The 12,402-nt window shown below is 45.0% G+C and overlaps 1 protein-coding gene across 23 annotated transcripts in view; it reads right to left on the reverse strand.

Moving 5' to 3' along the window:
- Positions 1–12,402, reverse strand: part of Kif1a (kinesin family member 1A) — a 72,484-nt gene that overhangs the window by 52,113 nt on the left and 7,969 nt on the right. For all 23 annotated transcript variants that reach the window (XM_010606612.2, XM_033764746.1, XM_010606618.2 and 20 more), the window contains exon 2: positions 519–686. In XM_010606612.2, coding sequence (XP_010604914.1) covers positions 519–624 — 106 coding nt within the window. In that variant the 5' untranslated portion in view covers positions 625–686. The remainder of the gene's footprint in view (positions 1–518; positions 687–12,402) is intronic.

Below are 12,402 nucleotides of genomic sequence, written 5' to 3' on the forward strand. Positions count from 1 at the left end.
GAAGAGGAGGATCCAAGTTCAAGCCTACTGGCAAGTTAGCGAGACCCCGTCTCAAAATAAAAAATAAAAAGAAGGCTGGAGACATAGCTCAACGCAAAGGCCCTGGGTTCGATCTCTAGTACCACAAAAACAAAACAAAACAAAAGATGTGGTCGGTTATTAACATGAGGCTATCCTGGACTCATACAGGATCCAGGACCCTTCCAGGGAGGCCACATGGAAATGCAGACACAGACAGCAGAGCAGGAGGCCTGCAACAGCGGAGGCAGAGAGGGGCAGTGTGGCCACAAGCCTGGCTGGACAATGACCACCAGAAACCAGAAGAGGCAGGGAAGGTCTCAGGCACTCAGCAGTGTGGCCCTACACACTCCTGACTTCTGACTTCTGGCCCTGGAACACCGAGAGCCTGCTGTTTTTTAAGCTATGTTATGACAGCCCCAGAGCTGCACAGGCCAGCGCCAGTTGAGTGTCTGACGGGGCACAGGGCTGGCACAGCTGACCCTGAGCCCGGTACTCACTGGTGGTGCTTCCCGACATCTGGATGATACACTTGGAGTCACGGCTCATCTCCCGGGAGTTGAAGGGGCGGACACGCACCGCCACCTTCACAGAGGCCCCGGCCATCTCTGCAGCCTCAGTCAGTCACTCCCAGCAGTGGCAGGAGCCCCAATGAGTGTGGAAGAGACCTTTGGAAAAATGGAAACAGGAATTAGAAGCAACATTCAGAGAGGCTGGTTGGGAGCCTGGTTGCTGGTGGAGCGTTCTCTGTTCCTTTAAAACCACATAGCAACATGTGTGGGTGACCAGCCCAGTGGACGGGGACCACCAGTGAGGAACGGAGACATCCAACAGCACAGAGCCAAAGGGAGGGGGAGAAGTGACGAGTGAGCTGATTCAAGAAAGAGCCACAGTCACGGTGACCTTGCCAAGGCGACCCTCCAGCCCTGAGCGGATCCTCCATAAGGCTTCCTCCATGACACCGGCCCAGGTGGCGGCTGGTAGCCAGAACACTCCGGCCTCCAGAACTGTGCACCAGCTCAGGGACTCCAGCTCAGGGACCTGTGATCCAGCTGTGACTCCACCTGCCTCAGTGTACAGATGTGAAACAGCAGGCAAGAGTGACCACCCCAAGGTGATTCTGCCTCCTGGGTCCAGGACTCAGGGTGGCTGCTGAAACCTCACCCAAAACTGCAAAGGAGCAGCCCCTTGAGGTCACTTGGGCCACCTGCTGGGGGGGCACTGGAGCTGTCCCATCCAAAGACCCCACACTCTGAAAGGGCAAGCTCCAGACAGAGGGCGTCTGGCGCAGCAGGGCCAGGCCTCCAGCACTCAGTGCTCCTTGCGTCCAACGTGCAGTGGGATTCTCGGGGTTCCAGCTACTGCTATCTAAAACCAACCTGGTATCTGTTACCTGCCAAGCTCCCTATCACCAGAGACATCCCAATAGAGCAAAGGCAAAGGTGGACTCTCTGAAGCCCTCGTACACCAAGAGTCCACAAAACCCATTTCTGAAGAAGCAATCTTCCACCTTGTCCACCTCACGTGCTGCTGTCACCCTTCAAGACTGACTGAAAGTCTTCTTTCCCCGTGTCCCGGCCCCACCTGTGATAACGGGACAGGGCCTGAGCCAGGATCAGGGCATGGGGAGCACAGCACGGGCCCGGCCTGCGCCAACACAGACTCAGGGCCTCAACTTCAGCCCCTGCAGGCAGCATCCAGCTCCCCATGAGTCCACAGAGCAGCTGGACCTGAGACAGGACTTTCCTCCGCTCACAGCCCTTCCAGAGATGCAGGCCTCCCAGTCACCAAACTTCACCAATGCCCAAAACTGACACCCACTCCCCAGAGCTGGAGCACGTCTACAGCCAGACATGCATGTGTGAGCGTGCACACACGCACATAAACACACACATAGCGAAGGGTGCTGTAGGACTGGATTAGCCTGGTGTGGGACAACTGGCTATTTCACACTGCAGAGAAAGCAAGAAATCTCTCCTTAAAGTGCTGCAGGAACACAGGGGGCTCTGTTCACAGATCTGGGACAGAGAAGACTGCTAACAGGAAGCTGGCAGAGAAAAAGTGTTCGGCCCTGGAGTGGTGGTGGGTGGCAGCAGACTGCAGCCGAGCTAAATGGTAAAGAAGCCTGCAGGAGACAGAGCTGCCAGAGCCGGCCTGAGAGCCAGGCAGGGCTTCCTGGTGGGGACAGCATTCCTCAGCACCCCTCTACATCTGCATTCCAGGCACTTAGCTGGGATCTGCAGTCTTCCCAGGCACAGGCGGTTGCCAGGGGACCTGCAGAGCTGTGCTGGGAAGAATTAAGGGTGAGGGGCAGACACTAAATGAAGAAATGGCCAGCTCCCTCCTTAAGACATCTGCCAGATCCTGAGCAATGGTATGAGGTACAAGGGGCAGAATTCTAGATGCCAAGCAGAAGCCTCTGAAAGCCCGTGGGGTCTCACAGTCATCAGCTGCAACAGAACCCAGACAGGGGTTCAGGGCCCTCCAGAAAAACACCAAACGCACAGACTGTGACCTGGGACTGGATCTGCAAGACCTACCAGTGATCAAATATTCACTTTAAAATACTCATGGCTACTAGGTTCAAAATACAAGAAAAAATAACTGGGAAAATATATGGAAAAATGGAGAATTTTGCCAGAGAAACCAGTAGCTATAAAAGAATCCAATGGAAATTCTAGAACTGAAAAACACATGACAACTGAAATTGAAAATGAAGAGATTAGATAGAGTTGAAGGTAAAGTGAAGGAAAAAGAACTTAAATGGAGAGAGGGCTGGCATGTAGTTTAGCATGCATAAGGCTCTGGATTCAAACCCCACCACTGCAAAAACAAAAAATAAGCTGAGAAAAAAAATAATGGAAAATAGAGAAATAAGAGTCAGAGAAAAAAGGGACACAGTGAAGGTCTAACTGCCCATCTCTGAGACTCAAAATGGAAAGAAATGGGATGGGAATCTGTCTCTGTTCTTCCCAAATCCCCACCCCACAGCCGTGGTACTGGGAGACAGGATCCCCGCAGGTGAGTGGCCAGGAGGGTGGAGCCCTTGTGACTGGGACGAGTGTCCTTCCACAAGAGGACCCGGCAGGAAAATGCCACTGTGACCAGATGCTGAGCCTGCCTGGGCCTTGACCACAGCCAGAACTGTGTGAGAGAGAAGTCGGTGCTTTAAAAGACCCCAGCCTGCGGCATTTTAAAAAGCAGCCTGAGTGGACCATGGCAGCACAGCGGCAGTATTTTAAGAGAATGACATGACCTGTTTCAAGTGCTGGATTATATCAACGCACCAGATTCAAGAGGCCCTGCAAACACCACACAGGCTAAACATAAAACCGCACCAAGGATGCTCATCACTAAGGCTGCTGAAAACCACAGGTGCAAGAAACCATGGAAATAAACACACCCTCTAGGGGAGCAAAGCAAGACAGACCACTGACTTCTCAACAGAAATGATGAAGCCAAGAGATGAGCACCCACCTACCTGACAGTCAGGGATGTGCTGGTAAATGCTATGGTAACCACTCAGAGGGAGAGAAGTCATGAACAATTAGCAAGCTAATAGAAGGGAAAGTCCAAGAAACGAAAATATCTTTTATTATTCCAATAGGTGGCAACAAAGAAGAAATAGAGTGCGGAAAACAAAGATTATACGTAAAAGTCCAACTCAATACAACTACATCCTCCAAGAAAAGTATTACAATTGTCAGACTAGATCTTTTTGTTTCAAGTCTTATTTATTGAATTAATTTTAACTGACACATAAAACATAAACAGCATACATATTAATAGGTAATGTGATATTTGATTAATTATGCAGTGTTTAAACGAAGTTAAATTTATGAAGTGTTATCGAAATTATGGTGTGTATTTAAAAGTTATTATAGTAAAAGAAATATTTCCACTAATCCCTCTTTAAGTCCTTCCCCTTGCTTGGAACACATTTATCCCACTCTTCTTGCCACTTTCTGAAGCAGTTCTGCAAATGCTCTTCCTAGAATTGCACTGTCATGGCTGCCTGAACATCCTGAATGGATTCAAAATGTTTCCCTGTTGTGGTCATTTTGACAATGGGGAGGAGCCAAAAGTTGCACTGTGCCAGGTCCAGTGGATAAGGTGGACCAGGAAATAGCGTCGTTTTTATGAGCCTGCCTTTCCACTGGGTGGCATTTGGCAGCAGCATTCACTATATCTTTGACCACACCTCCTGAAGACACTCATGAAAGAGGACTCCAGAACTGCTTCAGAGTGGCAACAATGATGGGATGAGCGTATGCAAAGGGAGGAGAAAGATTGTGAAGATTAATGGCAATGCATATTTTAAATTTTTTAACCTAAAAGTTCACTGGGTGTCTCAATCACTTCTTGTATCTTCTCCAACATTTATCATTTATGGCAAAAATTTTCAAAATACTTTCTTCTAGCTATTTGAAACATACGGTATGATTAGCTAGACTCACCCTACTACACAGGAGCACAACACACTTGCTTCTGACTATAATTCAGTACTCATTTATCTATTTCCCCACCCTTCACCTCAGCCTTGGTAACCATCCTTTTACTCTCAATTTCTACGAAATAAATTCCAGGTTCCAAAAAAAGTGAGAACACTTGTTATCTTTTGTTTTTCTGATAACAGTCTTAATGGGATGAGCAGATGTCTCATCATGGTATCAATTAGTGTCTCTCTGATGATCAGCAATACTGAATATTTGTGTCTTTGTTTCTGTTGTTTTTTGTATACCTGCTGACCATGTACACGTTCTCTTTTTGAGAAATGTCTATTACCCATTTTGATTGGGCTGTTGGTGTTTTGCTACTAAGTTCTTAGAGTCCCTCATATATTCTTCATATCAATCCTCTGTCAGATGTAGAGCTTGCAGATATTTTCTCCCATTCTGTAGGTTGTCTGTTCACTCGCTATTTCTTTTGCTGTGTGGATCACACATATATATATAAATTGAATTTTGGAAAACTTTAACGGTGCTGCCAACTTTGGAAAAAGTCATCCCAATTTACTGTGTTGACTTGGCATTGTACAGAAATGGACAACCATATTGGTCTAGAAATGTTAATTTATTTTATTTTATTTTTTTTCCATGTGTACAGGGGTAACACATCGTACTAAATATGTAAGGTCATATCTACGTGGGTTTGATTACAGAAACTAATAAAGTATTCTCTAAATAATGAAAAAAGAATAAGATAAGACTATAAGAGCTAGAAGCAATTTAAATATGTTCAGGGACCATTTTCATCTCCAGAATTAAGGATTATTTTGATGTTACATCATTGCCTTTTCTCTTTTACTTTCCTTTTTAGTTTTATTTTAGGATTCCCTCTTTTTAATGTTCATACAGAGATTTATTTAACTGAAATACCGAATAGTTTCTTTGGTGTGAAAAACTAATAGTACACAGGATCCTAATGAGACAATTAATAATGTGAAATAGGAAGTAAAGGGCTAAAGGTGTAAGGAAAGTGGGAAGGGTGGGGGAAAGGTAATAAGGGAGAGGAAAAAAATATGAGAACCTGAAAAAATGGAAATAAAGTGTTTGTAAATGGGGAGGGGAGGAGGGGGTGAAGGGAGGGTAGGGACAAGGGGAAAAATGAGAATCAAGACCTACTATGTAAAGGTACAGAGTCCCAATGATGAATGTAACTGTATTTGTATACCTAGATTGTACCAATAACCTCAATAAAAAAGAAAAAATGTATTAAATTCTTTTGCTGTGTGGAAGCCGTTTACCTTGATGTAATGCCATTTGCCTACTTTCACTTTTGTTTTCTGTTTTTGGACTCTTTTCCAAAACAAACTGATGCCCATTCCAATGTCCTGAAGCGTTTCCCCTGTTATCTTCCTCAAATTCTATAGTTTCAAGTCTTACCTAAGTTTTCAACTTAAGTTTTCAACCAACTTGAGGTTGGTTTTTGTACAAGATGTTCTTCTTCATGTAGCTAACCAACTTTCCCAGCAATATTTATTGAGAAGACTGTTCTTTCTCCAATGTCTGTTTCTAGCATCTTCAGTAAACATCAGCTGGTTGCAGACAGAGCACAGGGGTTTACTTCTGGGCTGTGTATTCTGTTCTGCCAGTCTGTGTGTCTGAATTTATGCTGGCACGTTGGTGTTTGCCTGCAACAGCTTTGTTAGATAAGCTGCAGCCAGGTAGTGCAAATCCTTCTGCTGTTCTTTGTGCTCAAGACAGCTTTGGCTTTCCAGAGTTTTTTTATGGTTCCATTTTAACCGTAGTATTGTGTTTTCTAGTTCTGTGAAGATGGTCATTGGTATTTGGATAGAGGTTCACTGAACTGTAGATCACTGAGTACCCAGACATTCTAACAGCGTTGACGCTTCCAATCAATGAATACAGATGTCCTTTAAACTATTTCATCAACCTTTTATAATTTTCATTCTGAAGCTCTTTCACTTCTTAGGGGAAATTTATTTGTAAGGTTTTTTTGTTTTGTTTTGTTTTGTTTTTTTGTTTTGGGGAGGTTGGTAGCTAAAATTGGGATTGTTTTCTTGATTTCTGGGGTGTGTGTATGTGTTTTAATCAGGGTAATGCTGGCCTCAAAGAATATGTTTGGAAAAAATACTTCCTCTTTTTTTTTGGAATAACTTAAAAAGACTTGGCTTTACTTCTTTAAATATTTGGTAGAATTCAGCAGCAAAGCCATCTGCTCCTGGGCTTTTCTTTGAGAGGAGACTTTTTATTACTGATTCAATCTCAGTATTTGTTATTAATCTCTCGAAGTTTGCTATTTCTTCATGATTCAATCTGTGAGGAGTATTTATTCAGGAATTTCCCTAGGCTATCAAATGTCTTGGCATATAGCTGACCATAACGATCTCTAGTGATTCTGTGGTGTTAGCTGTAATGTCTCCCATTCTATCTCTATTCTATTTCTTTCCTTCTAATTTTGGGTTTGGTTTACTCTTGTTTTTCTAATTCCTTGAAATGCAGCAGTAGGATATCTATTTGAGATTTTTCCATTTTTCTGACATAGGTGTTGACTGCTATCAACCTTGCTCTTAGTACTATTTTTGCTCTTTCCCATAGGTTTGGGTATGTTGTGTTTCCATTTTCATTTGTTTGAAGAAATTTTTAAATGTCCAATGTCTTTATCCATCGGTTGTTTATAAGTATGTTGTTTAATTTCCGTGTGCTTTTAAAATTTCCAAAATATTTTTTATTATCAACTCTTAGTTTTGCTGCATTGTGACTGGAAGAGATACTCAATATGATTTCAATTTTTTAAAAAATTGCCTATGAAATACTTCAACTAGACATGGAAGGGGCCTCACATCACTTCCAGGTAAGTCAGACCCCAGCATCCCCGAGAGGCTATGGTCAGGGGTCCTTCGGAAGGACCCAGAGCTCAGCTCCGCAAAACTGCTCATCACCATGCCAGCCCCAGTTTTCAATTTCCAAATAGGACCGTGTGCCCTCTCCTGTTCTCCTGCCTTTGGGAGGGTGAGCTCCTTAGCTTGCCTTCACTTTTATTTCAGTGGCATTTCAGGAAGGAGAGAGGTAAATGGTTGGATCTTACAAACATGACATTAAAGAAATAAATATAATTTTATTGATGTAATGTCTAAGACAAGAATTCAAGACTAGGCACATGGCTTAGTAATAGAGAGCTACATTTTAAAAAACAGGAGGGTTGAGATACACTGAGGCTAGAGAGCAAAAACTGCTGATTCCCTAAATAAAATTTATAAACTGTTTGATTCTTCTATACTGTATTAATAGTAACCTAAACAGAATTATTTTAATGCTATTACTAAATGGTTCAGATAAAATAACTAAGATGAACTCATTTTGGTGCCAAACACTAGGGTATGCGAAGACAAAAATAAGTTTTCTCACCAAAATTAATACTTCCCAAAAGAGAGAAGAATGAATGGAAGACTCCACTCATGGCACTGAAACCGCAGAAGGAAGAAAAGGAGGAGGGAGGAAGAGCTGGAATTAAAGTGGCAGAAGGCAAGGGAGCTATCAATGTGTACTGGGTGTCACCTGTGTGGGGTGTGGGTCTTGGCCTCACACGTGAGTGCCAGACACGTCAGCCAAAAGAGTCGGGTCCTCCAAAGCCACACCCACAGGGAGATGGAAGTCTGGGGAATCTACCTGCCTTCAAGGGGCACAGGGACTTAGTCTGAGTGGTGCTCAGTTCCAGGGGGCAGAAGAGCAAGTTTGTGGCCACAACCTGGTCCTCATGCATTTCAGTTTCAAATGGAGAATACTGCATGAGCCACACAATCCAAGCTTGAGAAGTCAGCTCAAGAGTTCTTGGGTGCCAGCACCAGGAGCACCCAGCAAGAGCAAACACAGGCCTCCTTGCAAGGAAGGATTTCATCTTCCTGGGTCCTAGGTGTCCCACAGATGACGATCCTTCAAACCTGAGCCCACAGCCAAATATTAGCAAGCAACGGAGAAGCAACTCATCATGAGCCAGAGTAACAAAGAAAGGAGGGAATGGAAGGGAGGGGAGGGGAGGGGTAGGAAGGAGAAGACAGCAAGATTACATCTTCCAGGACTTTCAGTGCTGAAATTACCAGGTACAGATTAAAAAATCAGTGCATTAGGCCAGGGGCACTTCCCTAGCATGCAAAAGGCCATTGGTCCAATCCCAAGAACCACAAAAAATAAATAACATAAAATAAGTAAGCTTGAATGTTTCCAGGGGCCAGAGAGTTACCTCAGTGAGTTCAATACCTGGTACCAAAAAAAAAAAAAAAAAGTTTCCAGGCATAAGGAGAAATGAAAAAAAAAAAGGTAAAACATAAAAAAGAACCAGGCAGAACTTTTAGAAATTAAAATGTAATTTTACTTCAAATGCAGAATTAATGAACTGGGAAATACTTCAGAAAAAAATAGGCAAAATAACCCAGACAGCCAAAAGGGTGAAAATACAAAACCAAGGTTCAGCACCTTGTAAGGAGGAATTCATTAATTTATCATGGCAAAGATTCTAATACACAGATCACTAATGGACATTAAAAGTGTGACCAACATTGTAATCATGAACAGACATACATGGATTCTTATTCAGAACAATTAGCGAAACATATTCTTTCCAACATCGTAGGAGAATTTATGATACCTCTCCATGTACTAGACCATAAAGCAAATACCAATACTTTTCAAAGTCTCAGTATCAAATGGGTCATGGAATTTGAAAACAAGTAAAGCTTAATACAACATAACTAACCCATATATTAAGAAATTTAAAAATTAAACTTCCAGGTGACTAATATACCAAAGAAGAAACCCTGATGGAAATATAAAAATGCTTACTAAACAGCAATGAAATCCAACTAGCAAAACAAAAGAGGCTGACACTTGCAGCCACGATGGCATTAGTGGGATCAGGCTTAACTCCTCACCCTGAGGAGCAAACTGCAAGCTGGACAGCACATGTGCAAACGGCTGCAGACACTGCACACCAGTTGTGCTGGACTGAGACCCCAGAGACACAAATGCCTGCAGGCGGTCATTGTCCTGCCCCACAGGGAGGCAGGACAAGTGAGGAGAGGGAAGTTGCAGCCTGGGTAGGCTGGGCAGATGAAAGTTGAGTCAAAGGTCTGGAAAGGAAAGAGCTGCTCAGTGGAACTGCAGAAATAACGGTACCTGTCCATGTCCGTGTGGCTCAGACACAGAAAGACGGAGCTGCTGGAAGACGCACAAATCCCTGCACTCAGACACAGAAAGAAGGCATTGGGGTGCAACCAGCCAGGAAGCCTCGGCACCTCCACTTGCAAATCAGCGAGGCCCAGAGCAGCCTGTCTCCATCGAGTGACTTCACCGTGCCTGGAGGAACTCTCGGTGCCCCTGAGCTAGAAAAGCTAGCAACAGGTCTTGCCCAACCAAACTGGTCCTCAAGGAAGCCAACTGGCGGCAGAACAAGCCAACACACTCTAATGGAGGCATGTATGATTCAGACGCTTAGCAGGAAAAAAGCATGCCAGCGTCTAGTCAAAGTTACTAGACTCACCAAGAACCAAGAAAACATGACCCATAACCAGGGGGAAAATCAACTGGCACAAATATGAACCGTCCTATACCACTGGAGAAAAAAAAATTAAATTAAATTCAGAATATGCCCACAAAATAGGCAGCATATTTCAACACTCTTTGTAGCTGAGTTCTACCATACATTTAAAATAATGATTCTAATCCCATACCAACTCCTTAAGAGAGTGCAATGGAGATTACACTCCTGACTCGTTTACCGAGACTCATATAAGTCTGGCCACAGATTAAACAAGCAAAATTTGAGAAATGAAGATTATAAGCCAGTTTCACAGATAAGCACAGACAGAAAAGAAAGCCAGCAATAAATAAAAAGGACAATGCAGACTCACAGCGGGGACACCAGTGTAGCTCAGCATTCGGGCATCTGTTATGGGAGGCTCCCTCCACGAATGGTGGTAAAGAAGAAAAATGTGAGGCCCTCAGTAGATACTTAGAAAGGAGTCAGTAACTTTCAAGACCCATTCATGAAAAGACTCTGAGCAAAAAAGAAAAATAAAACTAATTTTAACCTCACTGTAGCTGCATATTACACCTTACCAGACACTACACCCAATGGTGCTGTAGAAGGAACCCTTCCTTTACATTGGGAATAAGCCTAGGCTTTCTGCTTATCCCAGATAGATTGGTCAGATGGGACAAATAAACAAAATAATCCATGTGCCCGCTGACCCTGAGACCCCATTGCATTTCTGCTCTCTGGGGTGCTATCAGGTCTCCAGCCTGTGGCACTATGGGCAATGGCAGGCACCTTTCAGCCTCCTCTCTCAAAGCTCAACAGATCAGGATGTGTTGCAGCAACAGGAGGCACAGCAAGAACAGGGATTCGGAACAGTAACACGTGTGGATTATCTTCCTGATGTCAACCGAGGCCCAACAATACTAACCCAAAACTGTAAGTTTTGGTAAGTTTTGTTACACTATATAGTAATATATAGTATATGTAGTATACAGTATATAGTACAGCTGTTTTATTAGTAGTCATCATTAATCTCTCACATTAAACTCCATCATAGTTATGTTTAGGGAAGAACAGTATCCATAGGGTTGGGCTCCATCCCTGCAGGCAACAGGGACAAGCCTGGGGGCTGCAGCACCAACAGGAAGCTGCCCATGCAACAGAGGGAACCCCGGAAGCAGCCCTACAAGCACAGCCCTGTGACCTCTGCTCAAAGTGACCAGGCACATCTGTGGGGAGTGGAAAGCCGCTGAGTCAGTGGCAGCAGGACAGCTGGTCAGCCACACAGGGAAAGGCAGAGCTAGACCCCCTCCATATGTCAACACCACCAAGGACTAACGACCCACATGTGAAGGCGTAAAGAGGGGTGGCTTGCTCATGATGCTCCCGAGGAAGGGTTTCCCAACCCACAGGAGGTGCCAGAGGAGCAGGAGCAGGCACAGGCACCAAGGCACCCTCGGGTCCAGGCACACTGCCCCCTGGAGAAGGCACTGAGACACATGGTACCAGCAAGAGATGAAAATAAAAATGCTTGAAAACACAAAAGAAAAATGAGCAACCAACAGGCAACTTATAGGAAGAACTACTCAGCCATAACAGATAGCAAGAAAGCATGTTTAAAACCAGATGTGGATCACACCTGAAGTCCGACGGGTCTCATGTTGCTACCCAGGCTGATCTCAAACTCTGGGCTCACCAGACCACCCCTCTGACTCCCAAGTGGCTGCACTACACTGCAGGAACTTCTCCAGCCCACCTCCGGCAGTGGAAGGTGAGGCCACTCTGAAAATGTCAGAGCCACCAATCACACAGACAGCCAGGATCCCAAGGAGAAATGGCCCAAAGGCAGCATCGTCTAATCCTGAGGGGCGGCTGGGTGGTAACCCGACCTGTTCTCCCAGGGCTTGTGCACTGCCTGAGGAAGAAGCAGAGCTGCGTGCCTCCTGGTGGGGACCTCACAAATCCCAGAAGACAACACAGCAGGTGTGCACAAGGTACCCAGTGGACACAACCCCTGCGGATGGCACCTAGCCCTTGAGCACCAATGGGACCAGAGTCCAGCGTGAGTAGCACAACCTCTCAGCGACTGTGAGGCCAGGGTCTAACAGACAGAAGGCAGCCCAAGGGCATGAACAGGCCCAGAAAAGGGAGCACTCTGCGAGTGCTGGTCAGGGAGCAGGTTGGAAATGCTTGGTTTCTAAAGCTTACAACGAGTGCATGGCTGCCTATGTTTCCTAGCATGGCACACATTCAAGTATGTTGCCTTCACGAAGCCTTGCTGTGAAGGGGATCAAGAAGTCCATCCACCTGAGGGTCCGGGGCTGTGGTCAGAGGAGCCCCGAGAAGCTGGGGGTAGGTGCCTCAGGAAGACAGTGGGGAGGAGGGGGA

The sequence above is a fragment of the Fukomys damarensis genome, unplaced genomic scaffold (assembly GCF_012274545.1).
Source record: "Fukomys damarensis isolate Sample0158 unplaced genomic scaffold, DMR_v1.0_HiC HiC_scaffold_16, whole genome shotgun sequence".
Taxonomy (NCBI): domain Eukaryota; kingdom Metazoa; phylum Chordata; class Mammalia; order Rodentia; family Bathyergidae; genus Fukomys; species Fukomys damarensis.